The following is a 25,322-nucleotide window of genomic DNA, read 5'->3' as shown; positions in this document are numbered from 1 at the left end:
ACTTAATGTTAGAGCAAATATCTTTTGAGATGGAGGTGCCTTTTAACCACTTAATTTTTATTGGTTTTAACTCAGTCCTCTCAACTATTTGTGGTATAATACCCATTTGATATTCTGTCCTTTTGGAATTCTATACATTTATTTCTTGTAAATCCACTTAAAATTGCACAGACTCTAGGAGAAAACCATATACCATGTCAACTCGATTCTGTTGTAGAGCCCTAAGTGTTGTGATCTGGAAAGATGTAAAATTGTGTGTCACTGTTGCTTGTTTCTCAAAGTTTGCATTCTGCTTATCTCTAGGACAACAAAGTGAATGGGGTGACCTGCTGTACCCGGCTGCTGGGCTGTACATACCTCTACCCTTGGATCCTCCCCAAGCCCCACATATCTTCCACTCCACTCACCATTCAGGATGAGCTGCTGATTCTGGGAAACAAAGCGTTGTGGGAACACTTGTCATATACAGAAGCGGTCAACGCAGTACGCCATGTGCAAGACCCATTAGCAGCTGCCAAGAAGCTGTGCACATTATCCCAGAGCTATGGTTGTCAGGATAATGTGGGGGCGATGGTGGTTTATTTGAACATTGGTGAGGAAGGCTGTACTTGTGAAATGAATGGGCTCACGCTCCCAGGTCCTATGGGATTTGCTTCAACCACCATCATCAAAGACCCACCCAAGCCGACCACTCCTTCCTCCAGTAGTGGTATTGCCTCTGAGTTCAGTAGCGAGATGTCCACTTCAGAAGTGAGTAGCGAGGTGGGGTCCACTGCTTCTGATGAACATAACACTGTTGGCCTGGATGCTGGCTTGCTTCCGAGGCCAGAGAGGCGCTGCAGCCTCCACCCAGCACCTACTTCGGGGGTGTTCCAGCGCCAGCCCTCTTGTGCGACTTTCTCGAGTAACCAGTCTGACAATGGCCTGGACAGTGATGATGACCAGCCGGTAGAAGGGGTCATAACAAACGGCAGCAAGGTGGAAGTAGAAGTAGATATCCACTGCTGTCGGGGGAGGGATCTTGAGAACTCGCCCACCCTTCCAGAGAATTCTCCTGCCCTGTGCCCTGAGGACCGTTCTAGAGGATCGTTATTTGGGATCCGAAGACAGAACAGTGTGAACAGTGGCATCCTTCTGCCAGTGAGCAAAGACCGGACCGAGTTACAGAAGTCTCCCTCCACTTCCTGTCTCTATGGAAAGAAGCTCTCCAATGGCTCTATTGTACCCCTGGAAGACAGCCTGAACCTCATCGAGGTGGCCACCGAAGCACCCAAGAAGAAAACCGGCTATTTTGCTGCCCCCACTCAGCTGGAGCCAGAGGACCAGTTTGTTATACCTCGTGACCTAGAAGAAGAAGTGAAGGAACAAATGAAACACCACCAGGAAAGCAGGCACGAGCCTGAGCCCAGTGAAGAGGATCGGACCGAGCTCCCGGAGGAGTTTGACACGGCACTGTAGTCTTCCCCCAGGGGCCATGGCATCGCGCGAGGCTGCATGGTGTAGGGTAGGGGACCCTGCCAGGGGTGTTCTGCCTCTGTATCTCAACCACAGATGAGAGGGGGCTGGATCTCGGAGGTGGAAATGGTGAGAGCTGTCAGGGTCTTGCTCTGGATAAGCTAGTCAACACCATCAGTGTTAAGTTTCATGTTTAACCTGCATAGGGATCCCCAGGTTCCTGGGGAGCAGGTGGGCATTACTCTGTATCAGTCTTGCCACCTGCCGTTAACCCTTTCTCTCCTAGGATAATTTTGAGAATTTGCCTGCCTGGGCAGGAAAGGGACTATTTCTGTGGAGGAATAACTGAAGATTGGTTCCTTTTACTGATTGCTGCTGATAGATCTCTGTGACAGAGAAATCACCTTCTATCTCAACCTGATGGGATGTGATGTGTCTAGTCACATGGCTTTTCCTTCTTCTCTACGAGAATACAGCCTATTGAAATGATGTTTATTGGAAATGTAGAACCAATCAAACAGATAATTTATGTTTGTGATGTAATGAGAGCACTTTCCACTGACTGTGAACTTTTTATTTTCAAATCTGCGCTCGAGCCAGTCTTCTTAGAGGCAGCCCAGATCCTTTGTCCATAGGCAGGATGATCATCGGGAGTTGGGGCCAGCTGTGAGGGTACGAGGAAGGGCCCTGGGAAATGGACTGTTGGATGTCAGACTGTGAAAGTTCGTGAGAAACAGGGGAGTAGGATCTTCTTTGGGGGATGAAGATGGGGAAGGGGTGAGGAACAAGACTACTTCCCCCAAATCACAAAAAGAGAATAACTGACAAATGCGACACCTGATAGGAATCTCCCAGAAGATCACAAGAGAGGCATTTGGGGATTGGCCTCTTTCCATAACATGAGGTGGAGATGGCAGTCAGCCTTCTAGTACGCAGGGCCCAAGGCTGATGCTGCTGCTCACATCCAAGTAACCTTGAGTTACAGCAGATGACTCTGAACAGACTGAGGCTGAATGAGCACAGATGGATGGATAGAGCTTCCAGTTAGACAAGTTCCTTCTCTCATTCTCAAGCCTAGAGATGGTTTTCTAAAACATGAGGAGTGAGTTGAAGTTTCAACTTTTAATGGTTAACAGAGTCTTCTGAAAATGCTTATCCACCTCACATGGCTTCACAGTACTGGGCTCAATTTCTGAAAAACTTGATTGAGAAAGTCCTAAGCTTACAGAAAACCTGGTTTACTGATTTTTTTTTTTTTTTTTTGCACATTCCATGTAAGCCTAGCAAAATGCAGTTCCTTCCATATTTCTGTTCCATTGCCTTTTCCTACAAAGTTTTGACATTGCTTAATTTTACCCAGTGGGGAATGTGCTTTGAATTTTTAGAATACTTTGACAATTGAAAATAGAGTAGAATCATTTTTAATCTGTTTCATGAGAAATGAAATGTTAAAGATAGGGTTGATCTATACATACATATGTTGGGGGTTTTATTTTAAGTTTTGCTGAAGCAGTAGTAGAAAACCAGTGACCTCTCCACAGATAGTTAGGTATCCTCATCTTCTCAGAGGTCTGTACCCATGTGTATGTGTCAGTGGGGTACACACTCTTGGAAGATACCATACCAATGAGTGTCTGGTGTTCACCCTCTCTAAGATATGAATTTGAGTTCCCAAATTGTCAGGAACACTTTTTTCTGTGTCAAACTACTTGTTAGCTACTGAAAAATTTTAGAACTCAGGTCTTGATTTGAAGTGAGGAACATAATATGGTTCATACAAAGTTCAGGTGCTGTAAGAAAGATGGGAACAATAGTGTGTTGCCGCCTTATTTTTTTATGGGAAAATGGGGGGAAAATGAAGGAAAAATGAAGGGAAAACCCAAGATGATAGTGATGAAAATTATTTTGGGACGATACCACTTTAATAGTATAGTCTTTTTAAAATTGTCCTTTATCTGTGAACTGTTTCTTGTCTCTTTGTTTCCCACCCTACACTAATTGGAATCACTACAAAGCCCAGTCATGAAACTCCTTAACTGAAAGTAAATGTATTTACTTTGTAATCAGAAGAACCTTCAAATTCCCAGTGTTCTTTTATGTTTATGTCCCAGGTTTATGTTCAGGAAACGTTAGGTTGTATGAAAATCTTTAATATAGGCTGTACCAAAACCGATTGCTCTTTTCTTTTGTAGGTTCCTTTGATTCATGTCCCTCTATAATTGCTATTTGTTAAAACAGAGGATGAAAAGGCCATAGCCCATCACCAAAAATACACAGAACCCTCTTGACCTATGAAGTCATTTACACTTACTGTGTGAGCTGATTAGGTTGTCAGGTGGTAAAAGCCAGTAATCTGTCTCCAGGTGAATGTAATCTGCTTCCCAGGACTTTACCCAGAGGACACGTTCCCCAGGTGGGCAGAGGCCTGTTGATCTCTAGCCCAGAGGTCCCGGGCTCTGCACGATACTCAGGTCCCTGTGTGTACCTCCCATTTAATGGAGCTGTTTAAGAGAGTTTCTGAAAGAACATCACTCCTGCTTATGGGAGTAGTCCAGGAGTCCTATGGAAGAAAGAAAACTAGACAAGTCTTGGCAGCCATGGTATTTTTATTCTTATCCAGATGGATTGGAAATGTATTTGAAAATTTGAATGCTAGTATGTCATAGAGCTACCGTGATACCATAGAGTCATTGAATTATTACTCCTCATTCAAGTGAGGGCTTTCTTATACTACTGTAGAGTGTATGTGCAATAAGTTGATGAATTCATTTTCTTGATGTATAGAAGAGCCAACACAAGCAGCTTGGTAATCATTGGGTGCTATTTTAATTGTTTGTAGCGAGTGCTATTTTCTAGGAGATGGAGCCAGTTAGATTTGGCTGATCTGCTGAATATCAGATGATGCCCTTCTTTCCATGTCAGCTCTCAGCAAAAGCAGGTACTTGGAAGCCACAGGCTCCCCTCCTCTGTCTACTCAATAATCACTAATGAAGAGACCTCCACAAGGGAGCACTTGGCTGTTGTCGATAAACATACCAATTATTAAATAGTCTCCAAGCCATTCAGTGATGTCTGCAGCATCACTCTAGAACTGTCTTGTGTCACTTTTTTACTTCCCTCTGGGCGGGGCCTCTCAGACTCCCTCGTTCATGGAGGCAAGTTAATCTTTCTCTCCAGTTAGTGACTTTTGCCCCATAGTTGGGTAAGCACTTCCTAGACTGAGAAAAGCAGCTACAGTAAATCCTGCTCTGTTTCCCTCATTTGGTGACCATTCAATCACACATAAGCTCCTTGTATTCTAAATTTCATGCACTTCTCCCAGACGCTATAGGGTTTTCTCTCACTGTTGCCAGTGGAGGTCATCCAGACAGTGAGTTCATATCTTATGGTTTTGTGCAATCATTGTCGTATTGTAGTCCTAAGACTCATTATAGTGTATTTTTGATATTTTTGAAATGTGTTAAATTTTTTAATTCAATAATATGAGCCAGAGCATGTTGCAGCAAATCTATTGTTTGTAAAAAAATAAAAATAACGATAACAATAATAATAAATAAAATAAAATGGAATATCTTTTTCATGGCTTTGTTTTAAAATGGAATACCTGTTATTTTATAAGTACTTTATTTTAGCATGAAACTGTAATTTTCTCTAACTTGTATGTAGAATTAGTTTCTTAACCAAGAGCACCTTTAGGATTTTTCTGCTTTTTCTTGCTTTAGGGGAAGATAAGTGAAATCACATTCCATGACAAATATGAAGCTATGAGTTAAGGCAAGAATAAATATTTTTGATCACCTTTTAAGCTGAAATAGCAATAAAGTTTTTTACATTAAGAAATATTATATTCTGACTTGGTTTATATGTTTAAAGAAATCCCAAAGACAAGAAGCATGGTCCTTATTCCCATGCAGGTTATTAGCTGATGAAAGGGAACTCAACTTGTGAATAATCTACAGCTCCTCTTAAACCACAGAGCTACCGATGATACAGTGGAACTAAGTGGATAATCTGGCCATCATGTCTGTCCTAATGGCTTTGGTGTTAGACTTTAAGGCCGTGGGTTTTGGCTCACAATACCTCTGATCTAGGTAAGCCTCTAAATTGTTCCCCTCCCCTCTCCCTATTGGTTGTCTCCCATAATTTCTGGATGTCCAGGTAAGATTAGCTACCTCTCACTCCAAATAAAGACCCAGTTGAAATAATTTTGCAGGTTTCCTCCTCATTTAGCAGAATTTATTACACCTCCCAATGTGCTGGGCCCAACGCCGCCATCTGCTTTCATACCTCAGTTCCATGACACACAAACCCACCTATTCCAGTGTGGCATAAGTACTTCATGTGACATAATTTCCCTGGTACATCAAACACAAGAACACAAGTCACTCGGAACACATTTCAGTGTGTAATCCACGGGGTCTAAGTTTTGCCTCTGCTACTTAAAAAAGATTTAACTTAAGGCAAGTTCATCTCCCTAGGCACAGTTTTTTTCTCGATGTTAAATGGAAATAAGAGTCTCATCAGCTGAGTTAAAATGAGATGATGCCAACAAATACTTCTTAGGTCAGCACTGGACCTGGCACTGAGCAGTCGTGACAATGAAATGTCAACCATTGGGTGAGCCACTTAAGCCTTCCTGAGCCTTCGTCTCATCTGTGAAGTGTAAGAAACCTTGACCGACTGACCTGACAAGTGATAGTAAGGCAAGTTTGGCTAAGGCATTTTGAATGTGGTGGAGTGTTACTGTAGTGATGAGAGGAGCTGAATTGATGCTGTATAGCTGGGCCTGGGCACCATATGGGGGTCACAGAGGCAAAAGTCCTCATATTCCCAAGCCCCTGACCCAGACATGGCAAAGATCTACTCAGGACATAGTTGAGGGGATAAATCCTAGGTGAGAATAGTGTGTGTTCGGAAGTTCTGGTGGGGGGTGGGGGGTGCTTGGGGTAGGAAATGGGTTGTTTGATTTTTGCTGCTGTTAAACCTGTCTTACCACTCAGTGAAAACTGCCAGGGACTCCAGCCATTGCCTTGGGCTAAGGTGGTGGAGCGGAAGCTTCATTCTGTGGCATAGGTGTTTGTATTTTAAGGTCACAATGTGGACTTCTAGTTGATTGTTTTCCTCCAAGCTTTACTTTTTGTAAAAGTATAATCTAGATTTTTTCCCCCCCGTTTCTGTACGAGGTTTAGTTTTGATCCTTCGCCTGGGATAGGTTTTATAAGAATTAAGAGTAGGACGGATTTAAGAGGTGAGAGGAAAGATGGTATATTCCAGGGAGAAGAGCTAGCAAACATGCAGGAGTAAAAATGTCCAACCATGTCAGAGGAGATGATGTTGACAGTTGTTTTCATGGTCATTTTGGCATATGTTGAAACAGGCTTATGTTGGCTGATTTCGAACTGTATAGACAGTCTGAGATTTATGTCAAACTTTCTGTTTTTAGAAATATACTAAAAATTCGGTTTGAATTTATTTAATCTCATGAAAATAAGTTATGAAAAAAGATGGCAACTAGAAAAAAAACTACATAATGACATTTCTAGTTGCATCCCACACGAACTGAATATCTGAGACTAGTTGTAAAGTATAAGAACAGCTATAAAACTTTAGATTAAAATTATCAAAAGAACTTTATTTTTGAGATTCTGTGTTAATGAATTGTTACATTATGGAAACAATTCAGGATCATGAAGAATTGATAATTAACCTTTGAAGGCCTAATCTGTAGGGCAGTGGAAGGGATGCAGAAATAAAGATGCCTCCAATATACCTGTATATTCCAGGAAAATCATCTGCTTTATCTTTGCATTCAGCTGTATAACATGTTTTAAGAAGTTTATGAATTATTTCTCACTGTTTGGAGGCCTCATATTTCAGGAAATGATAAAATCTTCCAGGAAAGTGAATTCCAATCAAATAACTTTAGAAAGAAACTAACCTGGAAAGGTAGCAAAAACCATCTTCTCTGAGCCCTAACACAGGAATCCTGAGGAGGACCATGCATGCTAAAAGCACTTGCCTTCAGGTATCAGGGATCCAGCCCCCCATCTCTAATAGAGGAAGGCTTCTGGGGGTCATGGCACACTATCTTATCTAGGGGGCAGGAGATTTTTCTTCTAGGGAGAGAGTCAGAATGGAATTACTCGTTTGAAATCTAACCACACAAAGGCTTTAAAATCACTCCCCTGGGATCATATACAGGGGGAAATGGCATGTTTTTCTTAATGACTTTAGTTCAGACAGGCAAGATACTTCTACTGCCTGCTACTGCCTGACGTGTTATTTTCATCTTTCAGAATTCCTCTGGCTAATATTTAAGCTATTATTATTACCTTACCATTTGGCAAGAAAGCCAAACCATAAGCATATATGCAGACTTCCTAATGTTTCTCTTTGTAGTAAAGGTAGAAGTATTTTTTGCACGCTCTCAGCCAACAAAGTCATGGATAGAAAAATGGGACGATCATCTAGCTTTGTATTGGTTCCAGAGGGAGCATGTATGAAATCAAATACGTGAAAACCACATCCGTGTAAAGTGTGATTTTAATGGACCCATCTTTTTGAGAGAAACAAGATGGGTTGACTTTAGGTTCCAGTGGATCTCAGAGTACTCCAGACCACACGTATTCTGGTGCATCATTGTAATTTCTCTGCTGTTCCTGGCTGTCCTTGTACTGCTTCTGTTCTCGGTAGCTCCGCAGGGCCAGCACCACGCTGGCGCCATACATCACCACCAGAAGACAAGCAAAGGTGGCAGCCGCTCCATCAGTGCCTGCCAGCTGGCAGTTCATCCAGGTGAGACCCTTGCGGGCATAGACCCTCTCTCTTGTCCTGCAAGTGTCTGTGGCATTGATCTGCAAGGCTGCGTGGAGGTAAATGCTGATGCCCACGCAGTAGCCCACTGCCGCCAGGAGGCTGAAGGCAGCCTCCAGGAGGAGCCACTTCCCCGGCAGTTTGTGTAGACTTTTGGCTCCTTGGAGTAAAACACCCAAGGTGAGGACACCGAGCCCCAGAGAAACAGCCACGCCGCCGTATATCAGGGGTGCCCGGAGGATTGTGTACTGCTGGTCCAGCTGCCGAACCTGCTCCAGCTCGGTGCCCTCAAATGGCGAGTAATAGTTGTTCCCAAAGCCGCCGCCGCTGGCAAAGCTGGCGCTGAATCCGGCCAGGACAAAGTAGGAGGCCACGATACACATGAGAACCATCCCATTCAGTATCACCTCCACTATCTGTATCACACCTAGGAGGAGAGAGATGGGGGATTTAGCGCTGATCACTCACCCAGGAAAACTCCCTAGGTCAGACAAGAGAAATAACATCGGTGAGCTGATTGTGAGGACACAGATTCAACATTAACATCCTTGGTTTTGGGGGGTTTTTTGTTTCATCTTGGGGGGGGGTGGGTGCTTTCTTTTTGGCTACACCATGTGGCATGTAGAACTTTCCTGACTAGAGATCAAATCCATGCCTCCTACAGTGGAAGCACAGAGTCTTAACCACTGGACCTCCAGGGAAGTCCCCGTTTTTTATTTTGTTTTAGCACTTGTGTTTGAAAAATCAAAATGCCACTGTGGAAAAAGTTTTGGCAAACTACACATACACTTAACTATGTGACTTTGCAACCTGTACCCCTGAGCATTCATCCTAAAGAAATGAAAACCTAGGTCTACACAAAAACATGTACATGGATGTCAGAGCAAACCCAAATGCCCTCCAATGGGCGAACAGTTAAACAAGCTGGTACAGCCCTCCCAAAGGGAAACTCTACTCAGCGGTGAAAAGGAATGAGCAGTTGATACTCAGAACAGCTCGGATGGATCTCAAGGGATTCATAATGAGTGGAAAAAAGAAAAAGCCATACTCTAAAGGTTACATACTGTAGATTCCATTTACATAACAGTCTCAAAATGAGAACAGATTCATGGTTGTCGGAGGATGGGGATGAGTGGGGGTGGGGGACGGGAGGGGTGGGACTGTGAGTTGGGGAGCCAGAGAGACGCCTGATGATGGGGTAGTTCTGCAACTGACTGTGGTGGTGCTCACACGAATCTGCACGTGCGATAAAACCTCAGAGACCTACACTCACACAGATTCGAGCGCATATAAAACTGGTCAAATCCTAAACAAAAGCTCTGAAGATTAGCAGTTTCCTGGTTGTGATACTGTACTACAGTCACCATTGGGATAAACCGAGTTCATGCCATGCAGTGCAGTACTGTGCTGTATTAGCAGTGTTCCGTGAATGTATAATTATTTCAAATTTTAAGGTTTTAAAATAATAGAAGTGACATAAAAGGTTGTAAACTGAAAAAAAAATTCACCCATGTCACTGTCCACCGTTTTCTACCCCCAACCACTTTCAGTGTTTTCTAATACAACTTTCCAGCATTCCTTTATGCAATAAAAATATTCAAGTCTGAATTTCATCCCCCCACCTTCCCCTGCGAGTGTCATTGGGACACCACACACACTGCTCTGCATCGTGCTTTTTTCACTCATTCCTACAGATGTTTTCAGATCAGCTCCGACAGGGTCCCCATGCCCTGTGACGTGGCCTCCAACCCCACCTGTGGGTGGACCAATCTACTCAACCAGGATCCTATTGCTGGATACCTAGCCTGTTCACCTGGGGGGTTCTTCCAAGTTTAAGGAACCCACAAATGCCACGAGGCAGGAGACACCAGCAGGTGAATGGAGATAAACGTTGTCTTGTCCAGAGTTACCTTTCACTTCTCCTTGAAGGGGACCTCAGCCTCTCGTGAGGTATATTCCTGGGAGAAGGTCTCCTGTGGTTCCCTCAGGTGTCAGGGATGAAAACAAAGAGGAGGCATAAGAACTTAGAGTGGGAGTGCAGGCTCACTTCCCCGCTCTTTGCTGCCTTGTGACTGTGCCCCTCATTGGCTCTAAGCCTCAGATACTTCATCTGACAAATAAATGAAGGTAATGCCTTCTTTTGTCTGTCTTATCCCACAGGGCTGGGGTGAGGCTCAGATGAAAGCAAGTATGTGAAAATACCTGGAAAATCGTAAAATGTTATGCAAGTGGACGGTGATGCTACCTAGTAACATTTATAAAATGAAAGAGGATTAGTAAGAGTAATTTAGGAAATGGGACAAGCTTATGAAAAGCATGAATTCCAGAAATCAGAAAAACCCTCTAATACACAAAGGGGTACCACAGTGTTTATAAACTGAGCAGCTAAACACCAGTGTGTCTACAGTACTTAGGCAACAGCTACTGGGCTTGCTGATTCTATCTCCTGCTGGGCCCACACAAATTCCAAGGAGGTCCACAGGACAGAAGTAGCAATAATTAAGGACTCTGAGAGCTGAGAAGCTACATTCCTCTAATTTAAATCTGAAAATAACATCAGGCCAGAACTGCATACTCCTACCCCAGGCACCAAAAACTACTGGCTTCTCTCTCCCTACAGCGAACTGACCCAGAGATCATTCTAATTCATGGAGAGTAGCTATCTCCCCTAACCATACCTTTCTCTGCCTTGGTTTTCCTTCTGCATGCAATTAATCTCTCACCCTCTGAAGGGAAGCAGGAATGCTGTGTTAATACAAGATGTGGGCAGCCTGAACCTCTCCTTCTGGGACAGAGAAGTCATAATACACAGAGCACATATCTGCCAGCCTGGAATGGACTATATCTGGATCTTGTCAATCACTCCATTGACTACAACAAGCAAGAGGAATAACGGTCTGTTGCCGGGTCCAATGATGAAGAAATATGGCCACTGGGTATTACTCAGAGCACTGGCCTACCTGGCTTTGCTGAAAACAATGAACAGGTTCAAGTATCTCCAAGCATGCGGTTAGTGCAGAAAGATTCAGACATCAGGAGAAAAGAAAAGGGTGGCCTACTAGGAGCCTGGTGGGCTACAGTCCATGGAGTAGCCATGAATTGGACAGGATTTAGTAATTAAACCACAACCACCACTAGAGCCAGCAGTTAGGGATAAGCTGTAGAGGGAAATGAAACCTGAAACAAATAGATTTTTGTTGTAAAATAGCATCTTTTTTGGGTGAGGCTGCTTTTGTGGCTAATCAAATTAAAACTCTTCTCCAAAAGCAAATACTGTTAATACTTTCTTATATATTCTTCAAGAAGCTTTCTAATCATATACAAGCAAATATATGTATTTCCTTTTGTAAATCCAAATGGAACTCACCTTTTAAATGTGCCAAGTAAGGAAATAATATTATAAATGTAAAGAGAACCATCACCTCCAAATCAAAATTTTTTCTTTGGATTTTTATTGGTGTCACATAAAGCAAAGAACATATTCACTTGTACCAAGAATATATTATAATGGGCTATAAGTCCTAATTTAACATGCAGTAAGAACCCATGAGGTTGTCTGGCCAAAAGTAGCATTCTTCTGCTGGGAAAGATTTTACATTCTTTGATTCTGGATGGATCCTAAATTCTGGTTGTCGAGTTGAATCTGTTGTACAATGGTACATTTACAAGAGGTACAAAAAACGTATTGAGCTTTCAAGGCCATTGTAAGGGGGCTTGTTAGAAAACCTCTTTTGCAACCCAGTAAAATAATCTGATTCCTCTTTCTTCAGCCCACGTCTCCTCCAACTTAAATCTCACAGAAGTGGTCTCCCCAGTATCCCCACCCGCCCTCACCCAGAGCATTAAGGAAGTGAAGAACCTAGAGTTCAGTGAGGAAAAAGTTTGAGGCTAATCTGCTTGAGACAGCTGTGTTTAGAGGACTTAAGGCTGAAATGTTTTTTCATGTCTATGTGGCTTTTCATGCACATTGAGGATAAGGTTCTTCAAGTACCCTTGGTTATCTGCCTTTATTCAATCAAGAGTGCATTTTGCCACAGCACATGCCTTTTCCTTGTGGCTCCTAGGCTCTGGTTTTGGTGTGTTTTTATTGTTTTATTTTCATCTTTGTTTTTTAAAGTCATTTTGGTCAGTCCCTCACCAACAGAGAGCTCCAGAACCAGGGTTTATTACATCAGGTGGTACTGTTTCAAGTACCCTGGAATTCGGCCCAGCAAACCAAAGCTGGACTGTTTACCTCCTGAGGGCTGGCAAGTTCTACAACAAAGCATTCCACGGAAGACGGTAGTTCAGAGTAACTTCCATCACCCAAGTTTGGCAGAATGTTTTAAAAAGCCTAAAACGCCAACATTTCTGCAGGCTTCTCCTTCAGCTTTCTGACCTTTTGGTAACCCCTGATGGCCAGCGCGGCCCCCACTGCAAAGACCCCAATGCCCAGGGCAGCAAAGATTCCAGCACCAATGTCTCCCCCATGGAAACTGCAACTGAAGCCACTGTATCCTTTGCTCTGGTACAGCGCCTCCCTCTCCTTGCACACGGGAGAGGCGTAGGCAGCCGAGAGGTTGTGGAAATAGAAGTACAAGGCCGGGATGTATGCCCCGGCAATAAGCATGTGCAGCACACCTTCAATCACCAGCAATGGGGGGCAGTGCCACGGCACCCGCAGAACGCCCAGGATGAGGAGGAGGCAGCAGAAGGCCATGAAGGCTCCGCTGCAGGCCATCGCCACAGTGACCGTGGGCAGCTTTAGCTGGTAGAACTGAATGTCCAACTGCTGCGCTTTCTCCCCGTCAGCACCACTGAAACCACTGTAAGCCCCTCCATACTGGTAGTAGTAAATTCCCCCCAGGCTGGTGATGCCCGTGAAGCCCCCCGTGGAACTGTAAGACACAGAGCTGCAGGCCAGGATCAGCAAGTTCAGGAGAACCTCCAGCATTTGGCAGCAGGCTGCAAAAGAAGGGCGTGTTACCATTTTGAGAGATGCTGTTTTACACTTGAAGACTTCCACCTCAAGGCTTATCTTCCCCGTGGCAGCTCATGCCAGAGCCAGCTCCTTCTTCTGCCCCTTGGAAGGCCTAAGCAGCCAAAGCTGCAGGATTAGCACTAGATGGTAGCAGGGAGCCGTGGCCTCCAGAAATTATGTCAGAGGTACTTTGGACTGAAAAGGGTAACCCTAAAAACAGCAAAGCAGCCGGTCCAAGTGGCTGCAGGACGATGAGGGGAGAAGTCAGGCCAGGAAGCAGGAAGAAAGGTGTTGTTTATGGAAGGCAAGAAGATTCTCTGCCGTAGCCCTGCCCTGCCACAAAGGCTGAAAAAATAGTTATGTCCTCTTTAGATGTTTTGTGGCCATCTTCAACTTGCTTCCCTTGTGGCTCAGCTGGTGAAGAATCCACCTGCAATGCAGGAGACCCCAGTTTGATTCCTGGGTCAGGAAGATCTGCTGGAGAAGGGATAGGCTACCCATTCCAGTATTCCTGGGCTTCCCTTGTGGCTCAGGTGGTAAAGAATCCACCTGCAATGTGGGGGACCTGGGTTTGATCCCTGGGTTGGGAAGGTCCCCTGGAGAAGGCAAAGGCTACCCACTCCAGTATTCTGGCCTGGAGAATTCCATGGACTGTATAGTCCATGGAGTTGCAAAGAGTCAGACACAACTGAGAGACTTTCTTTCAGTTTGGAAGAGGAAACTTCTCCACATTTGAAAAAGATTATAACATAGTGCTTAAAAATTATAATTAAGTCAGAAAAAAGCATGGAAGTTATCCATCAAAATATTAATCGCGGTTCACAAGTACCAGAGATAGGAAAGATTAAGTTAATTAATTACTGAAATATAATTAAATAGTAAAACATAACTTAATGTTCTTAGACTTTAATTCAAGAAGTAGTAGCTCAGATGGTAAAGAATCTGCCTGCAATTCAGGAGACCTGGCTTTGATCCCTGAGTTGGGAAGATGCCCTGGAGGAGGGCATGGCAACCCACTCCAGTATTCTTGCCTGGAGAATCCCATGGACAGAGGAGCCTGGTGGGCTACAGTCCATGGCATCGCAAAGAGCCAGACATGACTGAGCCACTAGCACTTTCACTTTCAAAGAGCAAATCTGGGCTGTGATACTTTCCCAGAGCTGGATTTTTTCAGGATCCTTGGCTGGACAATCAAAGAGCTCCAGCTTTTCTACCAAACCTGGCTGCTTTCCTTAAAGTCAGTTTTATTGTGATATACCTTATATACAACAAAATGACCCACATTAAGCCCACAGCTTGATAGAGTCTGACAAATGTGTATGCCATGTAATCATAATCAAGATATAGACTGTTTTCATCCTTCCAGAAAGTTCCCTAAAACCCTTTGGGGTCAATACCTCGCCCTCCTCCTCAGGCCACCACTGATCTGCTCTCTGCCATTAGAAACTAGGTTTGTCTTTCTCGAATTTCATGCAAATGGAATCATACAGTTATGTGCTCTTTTGTGTATGGCTTCTTTTTCTCTTCATAATACAAAGCTGGGAGTTGTATGTGCTGGCATGGTTCTATGGGTCAGATGACTATAGGATCAGGCTGTTGCATCTCCCTGGCTTTTTCAGAACCAGATTTTGGGCCTGGGTCCAGTTGGTCTAGGGTTTCCCTGGTGGCTCAGTGGTAAAGAATCTGCCTGCCAGTGCAGGAGACATGAGTTTGATCCCTGGAAGTTGGGAAGAGCTCCTGGAGAAGGATGTGGCAACCCACTCGAATATTCTTGCCTGGAAAATCCCATGGACAGAGGAGCCTGCTGGTCTATAGTCCATGGGGTCCCAAAGAGTCAGCTGAACAGCAAACACCAGGTGGTCTAAGCATGAAGGTGTGCTACACTTGCACATTCGCTAAGTGAAACCAAGCACTCTCAAGTATTATGTTTACACTCTGCCATTCCCCCTCCAAAATGCAAATGACATTACTGTTTAAGTAACACACAAGGATGGTAAAAAAAAAAGAAAGAAAGAAAATCTAGATGAAACAGAAATATAAAAATGATCTAAAGTCCAATCAATAAAACTGGAGAAGCCACTGTTACCATTTTTTTCTTTTGGACTTCCCTGCCACATGTGCATAATTTTTGCTGTTTATTTGTTTTTAAGTAAGAATAGGGTTCTCTTCTCTCTACTATTATATAACCCATTTTTTCACTTAATATAGTGTGAACAGTTTTTCTACCATAGCAAATATAAATATATTATTAAAGGATTATAGGATGCCATGATTAATTTAAATAATTGTGATGTAAAGGATATTTAGGCTTTTCGCAGTGTGTTGCTATATGGGAGCAGATATATGCTATGTATTTCCTAATAGAGTTTGGAGAGGCTCCACAAACTCATTCCTGTTGTAGCTTTAAATAGAACCAGAAAACAATGACCAGGGATAGGGGAGATGTCTGGTAATATGTTTTTAAAAATAAAAGCCCAGAGCCTCTCTAGGCCTTACTTGCCCCTTAAAGGATCTGGCTCACTGAGTCAGCACCTCTCTCTTAAGCAGCAGTTATGCACTTCAGGTCATTCATTCCTCTGATTCTGGCTGAATATTTCAGATCTGTTAATGAGTTAACACTCTTTGAGTTAGCCATGGTTTGAAATCTTGACATAGGCTCAGTCCCATAAGCACTGGGTAAGGATATTGAGAATGCAAGGGTAATGGGGTACTGAGAAAGCAAGTTGAGGAGCAAAATCTCCACAACTGTCCCCCTGAACCTTTTCAGCATGGTCACAAGTCAATTCCATAGGCAGTAAGAAGCCATCTCAGAACTAAACCTCTAGGCTCTGAATGACAGACACCACCACTGACTATAGAGATTATAACATTTGGAGAGAGAAATTAAATTTTAAAGGATGGTTTGCAAGTAAGGCTGCAAGCTGAATGCAAACATTACATTTAAAAACACACACACCCACTTTCCTTGTTATACTGGCCTAATTTCCCTCTTATGATATTTTCCATTATGATTTAAGCAACAGAGGTCTAAAGGAAGAGGAAAGGGACAAAAAGGGAAAGGAGAAGCTGCCCCAAATGCAAATCGGAGGGAGCCAAGAGGAGAGCAGGTGATGTATCTCCTTCCCAGGGAACCTGTAACTCCTCATCATCCCTCCAAATAATAAACCCATAGCACAACCTATACACACAGGATTCCTAGTGATCTGATATGCACATGTAATATTTGTACTTGCTTATTATCTGATCTTTATCCTCAGCCTTTAAAGATTTTGGTAGCTGAGGAGTCTTGCCCCAAACCGTGAATTCAGGGCTTATCTCTTTTTGTCAGTGTTCCACTGAACTTCCTAAGGGTGACTCAGCCCAAACTGCAGGGTCTCCCTAAGAAGTCAGAGCCACAGCTGCCTCCCCTCTTTGCCCGTTTGCCGGGGGAGGAGGACGTGATTTCACCGATAAGGAAAAGAAGTCACAGAAGATCTAAGACAAGGCTGAAATTCTTCAGGGGACCTTTACTCAGGTGTGCCTTTCCTGCTGAGACAAGTTCCTGGTGTTCAATGACTGCTGCTCTCAAAACAATACAATGTTGTGTGTATATACGGGTCTCTGTGTGTCCAGAGATCTTTATAAGCTCTCATTTGTTAGCTTCTGACTGCTGAGCCATCCTTTCACTATCTTGACTCAGAAACCCAACCTCTAGGCCCAAAGCCAAATAACCAGAAGCAATCAAAGCTAAATCAGGGGCCTCAAGCTCGGCCCTCTCCTCTCTCTTGGTAAATCAATCACCAAAGAAGAATACCTCTAGAAAGAAACCTGTTAAACAGCCTCTGGCTTGTTCCTACTATTTATATCATCAAGTAAAGAAGGTCAAGCACATAAACCATATCAGGCCTTAGCGTTAGGCTCTAAGTTTCAATTCCAGCTCTTCCACTTCACAGCTGTGTGACTTTGTATAACTTACTGTACCTCTCTGAGCCTCAGGAGTTGTTGAGAGAATTAAAAGCAATGGGGTGTGCCAACATATGTAAACTAGAGTAAGGATTCTTGTACCCAGATTACCTAGAGCTCTTCAATAAGAGTTCTACGTAATCCTATAAGAGTGTATCTCACTGTAATCATTCCAAGGGACACTTTCAGGTGTAAGTTTCATGATTTCTCCCCCTCAGGCTGAGACGTTTTCCCCTCTTAATCATAGGCAGCTGAGGTAAATTTCTCACCAAATCATGTGAGCCATAAGGACTCACCTTGACAAACCTGATTTTCTTCATTGTTGGCAAGGCCAAGCCTGGTGCTAGGATGGGAACTCTGGAAAACCACATTTGGAGCTGACACATGATATTATTTAAAATCACAGTTCTTCAAACTGTGGATTCTAAGAAGTATGTTTTTTTTTTAATATTTTATTTTACCTTTATTTATTTGGCTGTGCCGGGTCTTAGTTGTGGCACGCAGGATCTTCAGTCTTGATTGCAGCATGCAAACCCTTAGTTGCAGCATATGGGATCTAGTTCCCTGACCAGGGTTCGAACCCAGGTCCTTTGTACTGGGAGTGGAAGTCTTAGCCAGTGGACCACCAGGGAAGTCCCTTAAGTGTGTTTTTTGGTTTATTAATAACACAGAACAGGATAGAAGTTGGTTCATGATGTGTGTGTATTTCTTACTGTGGGTTTCAGTCAACAACATTTAAAAGCCATGATGGCATGTTTGGGCATCAGATCTCCTGTCCTGTGGCATGAGCTCAACCTGTCTGCCATCTCCAGGTCATCTTCCCTCTCTAGTTCTGACCACCTTGCCTGATGAGCCCCACTCTGACAGCTGGCATCTCAGAGCTGGCTCTGCCTGGAGGTCCATCTGCAGCCTGAACATTGCAGGCATGGCTGCCTCATCACCCCTAGGCATGTCCAAGAAGAAACATGGGAAACCTGGCCACCTGTTTTTTGTTTTTTTAAAACATGTGATCCTCATGCGGGTATGAAAACAAAAATGCTAGGAAACCAAAAGGGAGGTCTGCTTGAATTTTTGCCCCACCAGCTTGGACCCCTTCCAGGACCACCACCAAAGGTAAGTAAATGGTCTGCCTTCAAAATGGCTCACCTCTCCCGGTGCACAGGTATCTGCACTTGTGGCATTCCAGGAGCCCTTCAGCCTCTGACTGGTAATATACCACTTCCTGTAGTCCAGGCCGGGGGTTCGAGAGTGCGTATCTCCCTGAAGTGGGTTCACTATAACCAAACACATACATGGCCATTAGCAGGCTTCAAATTCAATAGTTTGTTCAGTATTAGAACTCTGGACACCTCATGCTGGGCCCAGAGGTTAAAGAATGCACAGAACAGAAAATCTGCCACAGTTTTCATACTCCAGAGAATTTTCTGGCTTAGTGGTTCCAAAGGGTGTTCAAACACTTGGCCCAATTCTGCTAAGTACATCACTTATCCCAGTAATTCTGAGCCCCACCTCTCATGCTGGCTTGTTGGCCTGCTGGGGAAACGGGGAGGGTGGCTATTGAACAGGTAGCTGGGAACCACTTGGGGGAGCTTTTCAGTTCATTGAGGATGGGCTCTCTTCAATACTAGTTTGCATTCAAAAGACTGATGTCCAGGCTGGGATTCTCTTCCTTCCCTTGTTACTTTGAAAAGAGGTGAATCAGCAGTAATTCTCTAGGTTCTGGTGGTATAGACAACTTTGTACATCATAGCTCTCCCTCTTCTTCTGACAGCCCTGGCATATTCTATTCTGCCCCTTCTCCTCATCCCCTACTCCCAACCTTCCCCATCACTTTATCCAGCACATCTTGGGCTTTTGTCCAAGATTCTGTGGTGAATGGTGGGGGCTGCATTCTACTACCTGGGCTCCAGGGATTCTTATAGAACACAGATCTCATCATGTACCTTTTGGGTTCAAATCCATAAAGTCCAAACTTTAAGCACAGTGCCGGAGGGCCCTTGTTCATCACTCTCCACTCACAATCTCACTTTTACAGACCCAGCCATAGTGAACTGCCCCTCTCCCTGCCCTAAAAGATGATCTGCATTCCCATGCCTCTAGATCACCGTGTCACCGTGAGAGACAGCCTGGAGTTCCTTCTCCAGAACTCAGCTTTGAGTCTGTCTCCTCCGGCAAACATTCCAGAGTCCAGTCAGGGCTCCAGCTCAGTTCTCTCTGAATCGGTTTCTCCTGGAGCAGCACATTTCACATGTGCTGCAAATTGGGCTATTTACTTGTCAGTGTCCTGTGGACATCCTGAGTAGACCTCTGTAGTTCCTGGCCCTGCCTCCCATCCATTAAATACATGCTTGTTATGTGGAACAGAGTCAAATAAATGGCTTTTGATTTTAAACCACCAACTATCTGTGAACAAAAGCAGCAAAAGTATTCCCTTCACTAGCTTTGGGGCTAGTAGGGGTAGTGGTGGTTGTGGTGGTCAGGGAGCCCAGGACACCATTTTAAAAGGAAATTAAAAAAAGAAGTTGTGGCTTCTCCTAGGTCTGCTGCTGCTGCTGCTGCTGCTAAGTTGCGTCAGTCGTGTCTGACTCTGTGTGACCCCACGGACGGCAGCCCACTAGGCTCCACTGTCCCTGGGATTCTCCAGGCAAGAACACTGGAGTAGGTTGCCATTTCCTTCTCCAATGCATGACAGTGAAAAGTGAAAGTGAAGTCGCTCAGTCCTGTCCGATTCTTAGTGACCCCATGGACTGCAGCCCACCAGGCTCCTCAGCCCATGGGATTTTCCAGGCAAGAGCACTGGAGTGGGGTGCCATTGCCTTCTCCGTCTCCTAGGTCAGGCAGTTGCAGCGCAGTTTGGCTTTAGGTAGGGAAACAATGACCAGTGCCTGTGACTGTAACAGGGCACATCCTTTGTTACACCTTGGCTAATTAGTTCTAGATAATTTAACATAAACTCAGGATAGTAGCTTTCCCGCTTTGTGGACACAACTGGGAGAGAGACTGGGCTAAAGCCTCCAAGTCCCATAGCAGACAGGAGCCTGGACTCCTCCTAGGGATGAGGGCAAAAAACAGTAGGTAATCATCACTCTAGTACCTGCCTGTCTCCTGGCATCTAATCTGGGCTTTCAGTAATATTTGTGGAGTTAGAACATGCAATGGGAAAAGGACCACTTCCCTAGAGAAAGAGTGGGGCCTGGGAATACTGCCTTTCCTTCCTTCCTTCCATCCTAACCCTCTCTCCCAGCTTACCAAGTCTTCTAAAACATCATGATGCTGTCACTCCACAGGCCTTGTGGGAACTCTGTTCTAAAGATAGGGATGGCAAAATTTGTTCATTCAGGAAGGTGAGGTCTGAAACAATCATGGGATTTGAATGAAGCTGCCCAGAAGGACCTCACTGACAAAGATGTGGGAAATCTCTGCTCTTCTGTGCAGAGTTTTAATTCATTCAGTTCTTTGGCTAAAAGTCTAGCTTCTCCCAGCTGTCTGGTTTTGAAATGCGTATAGCCCTGGAAAGGGTTACACATTAAGGTATTAACTTTTCACTGGACTGACTTTATTAGGCCTGGACCTCCAGGGAACGGGGAGGCCTGGTTTTGGAAAACAGGACAAGGGTCTGAAGCCTCAAGGGGGCAGTCCTGTGACTGTGTGTGTGCGTGGTGGGGGGTGGGGGTTGTATCAGGGAGGAGCCTCAGATTAACCCCACCCACTTAATCTCCTTCCTACTCCTTCCCCTTCTGGTCCTGCAGTCCTTTCTTCTTTACCTTCTTTACCGGCCCTTCCACTTTCAACGGGGAGTGGGGCGGCGGGGAGTGGAAAAGGGTAGTGGGTCTCTGCTTTGTTAACCGGGTTCAGGTCAAGAAGTGTGTGTGCGGGGGAGGGGAGAGGGTGTGGTGGTGGGCACTGTCAAGTCTTCCTTCCCTCCTTGCTGCTAAGTCGCTTCAGTCATGTCTGACTCTGTGCGAGCCCATAGACGGCAGCCCACGAGGCTCCCCAGTCCCTGGGATTCTCCAGGCAAGAACACTGGAGTGGGTTGCCATTTCCTCACCTCTAAAAGCTCAAACGGGAAGAATGGCACTTTCTCTAAACCCGCTTCCTAGGACAAGTAGTCGGGACCGCAGGCGGGCCTCAGACCCAGGCTTCCTCAGGGCCGAGATCCAGGGCCCCCGCAGCCCCACCTCACCTTTCGGGTTCTCGGCGTCCGAGGCCCTCCTTCCGCAGGGGCGGTGGCTCCGGGGTTTCCAACGTCGCGGGCCAGGGGGGCGGGGCCGCGTCCCAGGTCGGCCGCCGGGGTCCGTCCCGCGTCCGACTCTGGCGGGAGTTTTCCCAAACTCTTTGTTCGCCGCCGCGATGGTCCCCGGCCCTGGGCCTGTCCTGGCGAGGTTGCCGGTTCCTCTCCCTGTCCCGGTCCCCGTCCCTCCGCCCGCCCCCGTTTCTCTCCCTGTGCCGGTCCCCGGCTCTGTCCCGCTGTCTCTCGGGGTGGCGGTCTGGTTCCGGGCGGGGATGCCGGTCTGGGTCGCGCTCTCTCGGCCGGGCCCGGGACTCGCGAGTCCCCGACGTCTGTTCCATGGCTTGGTTGCGCGTCCCCGCCCCGGAGCGACCCGAGGGCAACAATCCACAAGTTTCGACGGCAGGTGGCCAAGCTTGGGGGCGGGAAGCTCACCTGCGCGCACGCGCACTAATCCTGCTGCGGCCCGGGAGAGCATTCACCTGATGACCCGCGCCGGAAAGGGGAGCAGGTAAGAGCGGCCCGGGGTCTGGGCGCGCGTGAGCCCGGATTGGGTGCGAGCCTAGAGCGCGGTGCAGCTTTACACAGTGAGGACGCGACTACTGCCCGCCCGTCGTGCCTCGTCAACCGTGAGGTATCTGCGCCGTGACCCCTCAAGACGGCGGCCAGGGGGACTGTGCCCTCAACTTAGCACCTTGGGTTTGCTTTCCCAGACTGTTTCCATCTGTTTTCTCCCTCAGCCACTCAGCTAGCCAGCGGTTGTCCTCTTCCTCCCTCTCCTGCTGTCCTTACAACTGCGTTCTAGGGGACTTGAGGCCAATGCATCCGTTTATAAGAGTGCAGTACTCTTGCCTGAAAAATCCCATGGACAGAGGAGCCTGGTGGGCTGCAGTCTATGGGGTCACTAAGAGTCGGACACGACTGAGCGACTTCACCTTCACTTTTCACTTTCAGGCATTGGAGAAGGAAATGGCAACCCACTCCAGTGTTCTTGTCTGCAGAATCCCAGGGTCGGGGGAGCCTGGTGGGCTGCCGTCTATGGGGTCGCACAGAGTCAGACAAGACTGAAGCGACTTAGCAGCAGCAGCAGGACTTATAAAGCTTTTTTTTAATGATTACCCACACAGAATTGACAGCTTTTTTGGTCAAATCAGGATATTTTAAAACATAAAATTGCTGTCTGTTAATGAATTATTTCAACAAATATGTGTGAGCGTCTAGCTTAGTGGGCTTGAGAGATCCAGCGGTGAACTCTCCTAGGGCACTTCCACTCTACTGTGTAAGGAGAAGGAGAACAGGCAATCAAAAGACGAGACAAACTTTGACGGAGCAGGTTTCTTTATCTAGATCTGGGAAGGGGACACTTGAGTTCTGGAAGAGAAGGAGGCAGCCTTGGGAACAGCTGAGAGAACGTTCCAGAAAGAGAAAAAGCCTGCGTTATGCAGAGGGCTGGACAAGAAGGTCACTGTGAGGCTAGTGAGGTGGGGATGAGATGAGGCTGAGAAATGGAGCAGGAGCTGGTAGAGGATCTTCATGGTGAAGAGTCATTTTCAAAGAGCAGCGGGGAAACTTTGACATGTTTTGAGCCAGGAGAGTGACTTCTGATTTGCTCTGACTTACCTGTTAAAAAAAAAAAAAGATTGCTCGGACTTCTGTGAGGAAGATGGACTCCGTGGGCCCAAGAACAGTGTCAAGAGATGAGTTAGGAAGCTACTGAAGCATTCCAGGTAAGGAGTGATGGTGGCTGAGTTGATGGTGACAAGTAGACAGATGTAGGTTGCAGTTTGGAGGAAGAACTTAAAAGATGAGTGGATGGAGGAATCATTTACTGAGTTGGGAAGACAGGAGAGAAACAGGGTTGAAGAAAATTGGAGGGTTCCATTTTGGACATGTTGAAACCACAGGACTCCACTCAGGACTTAATGAAGCTCAGATTCTTTATGTCTCAAGTCAGAGGGAATTAATTCAGCGAGCGAGAGGCAAAGTGATAGGTAAGAAGTAGATTTATTAATATAGAATGCTTATGAAGGATACAGGTGAGCAGGCAAGAGGGCGCTGCTTCAGGAAATAAGTGGGCTACATTTTTATAATCAAAGGAAAAGTAGGGAAGAAGAGAAGACTACCTTCTTCCTCTTCCTTTGTAAAGATGTTGCAGGAAAATAGGACACTAGAGGATGATCAGTTCCCAGGTGAGTTCCTGGGATGGGCCACCAAATAGTAGTCCTTTAATTGCTTAATTAAACGTTAATTAAGGATATAAAGAGTAATAGAATGAGGATAGCTCAGTGAGGAAATTCAGTGGAGAAAAGAGGCTGAATAATTCAGCCAGAAGGTAAGAGAAAGAACGACATGGTGAGACCAAGTTTCGGTGAACAAGGCCCGCACTTTATTTTCCAAAGTAGTTTTTATACCTTAAGTTATGCATAGAGGATAATGGGGGAAGGGGTAGAGTCATGCAGGAAGCCAGGCTTTCTTCCTGCAAACTTATCATATGCAAAAGTTTAGGTGATTTGCATCATCTTCTGGCCCGGAGGCCTTTTTCTCTAAAGGTGATTATTCTAAAGTCAGGTGCCAGCCTCCAAAAAGCATTAGATAAAGTTGCATTCCTACAGAGCAAAGGTGTGGTGGGCTATAACAAGAAAAAGAATTAACTCACGGGTCCCAGGTTACAAACATTAAAGCTACTACTTACACCAATTATATTAATCAATACATTGCCAGGGACACAGCAGATAAGGGATATGGAAACTTAGCAGCAAACATTGGCCCAACAAGTGAAAATCCCTTCACCAATACAATTTCTAATCAATCTTTTAACTGCTCAAAGGAATCTGTATTTAGACAGTTTAGAACATCTCATGCCTCTCAGTTTGGAGGCTCTGAGCAATCACATGTGGCTGGAAAAACCTATTCAGGCAGGCTAGAGGACTTCCAAGGGAGTTTGTAGGTTGAAACACTGTCACACCCAGGAATTATTAACTGGAGCTGTAAGCTAACTCTTTTTTCAGAGAGAGGTAGTGGGGAACAGCCCCCCGTAAAGTCAGAGGTGTAGGTGAAGGCACAAAGCAGAAAGTAGGCAGACTCTGGTTGTGGGGGTAGATTGCTCGAGAATTTCCAGGGAGACTCCTGAGGCTTGATCTTGCCTTTGCGTATGCCAAGCCTCCTTCCTCATGACCTTTGCCAGGGGCGGAGCTCGCTCCCTGCATCTCCCCCTTTTTTATTTCTTAAAACAGCCAGATGCAGCTCAGTCACGAGCTTTTGAATGTTCTACCGAAGAATCCTGACAATACAAGGAAGAATGATTATGAGAAGCAAAATTAGAACTAAAGATATTAGACAGAATGTTTTTTCCAGAAGTAAAGTTAGAGAAGGTGTGAAATAAGTCATTAGCTGCTCCAGCGGTGGTAAAATCCAGTCGACAGTGTTCCAGGGTCTGTATTTGATTATGAAATTTCCCTAAGTCCAGGCCAATGTCAGAGCTGTTGCAAACACCTGAGATTATGTTTTTTGATTTTTTCCCATTCATAATCTGTCTCGTTTACCTTTAAAGATGTCACGCATATCCACCGGTAATCAGCGTGGCAAGACAGAGCCATTTTCACTTTTAAAGCCCAGTCAGTAACTGGGTCCCAGTAACTGGGTCCCAGTAACTCAGTCCCAATATGCATTATTGCCACTTCTAAGGCGTCTACTCTCATCTCCAATTTTCTATCTATAACTTCCTGTGTTGCTAGACTTAAAGAGACATTTTTAGACATAGCATCAACATATTGGGCAGTATGCACTTGTTGAGTCAATGATATTGCTGCCACAGTAACAAAAGTAATTGCTGCTATTAAAGCTGATATTCCTAAAATAAGTACCCACAAATCGTCGCGATCACATTAAATCTTGTAGTTGTTGTAACACAGCAAGACTAAGTTA

The 25,322-nt window shown here is 45.2% G+C and overlaps 2 protein-coding genes across 3 annotated transcripts in view; one reads left to right on the top strand and one right to left on the bottom strand.

Moving 5' to 3' along the window:
* PHLPP2 (PH domain and leucine rich repeat protein phosphatase 2) overlaps nt 1-5,295 on the top strand; it is a 64,977-nt gene extending 59,682 nt beyond the window's left edge. Inside the window, exon 19 of the mRNA XM_027516069.1 lies at nt 304-5,295. Coding sequence (XP_027371870.1) covers nt 304-1,458 — 1,155 coding nt within the window. The 3' untranslated portion in view covers nt 1,459-5,295. The remainder of the gene's footprint in view (nt 1-303) is intronic.
* Nucleotides 5,296-7,066: 1,771 nt separating this feature from the next.
* Nucleotides 7,067-21,827, bottom strand: MARVELD3 (MARVEL domain containing 3). 2 transcript variants are annotated; one of them, XM_027516072.1, is made up of 3 exons: nt 21,354-21,827; nt 18,317-18,444; nt 7,067-8,695 (listed from the first exon to the last, which is right to left on the bottom strand). In XM_027516072.1, exons 1-3 carry the CDS (start codon nt 21,737-21,739, stop codon nt 8,058-8,060), a joined length of 1,152 nt encoding a protein of 383 aa, XP_027371873.1. In that variant the 5' UTR covers nt 21,740-21,827; the 3' UTR covers nt 7,067-8,057. The 2 variants fall into 2 exon arrangements, with proteins under 2 accessions (XP_027371873.1, XP_027371874.1); XM_027516073.1 differs by lacking the exon at nt 7,067-8,695 and adding an exon at nt 11,698-13,212.
* Nucleotides 21,828-25,322: the final 3,495 nt, after the last annotated feature.

This window comes from Bos indicus x Bos taurus, chromosome 18 (assembly GCF_003369695.1).
Source record: "Bos indicus x Bos taurus breed Angus x Brahman F1 hybrid chromosome 18, Bos_hybrid_MaternalHap_v2.0, whole genome shotgun sequence".
NCBI lineage: Eukaryota > Metazoa > Chordata > Mammalia > Artiodactyla > Bovidae > Bos > Bos indicus x Bos taurus.
The sequence above is the reverse complement of the archived record's forward strand: the minus strand, read 5'-3'. Positions and strand labels throughout refer to the sequence as shown.

Bases quoted from the DNA above. Each gene is read 5' to 3' on its own strand.
- MARVELD3 (XM_027516072.1), bottom strand. From the start codon at position 21,739: ATGGAACAGACGTCGGGGACTCGCGAGTCCCGGGCCCGGCCGAGAGAG. The intron at 18,445-21,353 runs GTGAGGTGGGGC...GTTTGGTTATAG, and splicing joins GGACGCCGAGAACCCGAAAG to TGAACCCACTTCAGGGAGAT. The intron at 8,696-18,316 runs GTGAGCCATTTT...CTCTCCTCCTAG, and splicing joins ATACCTGTGCACCGGGAGAG to GTGTGATACAGATAGTGGAG.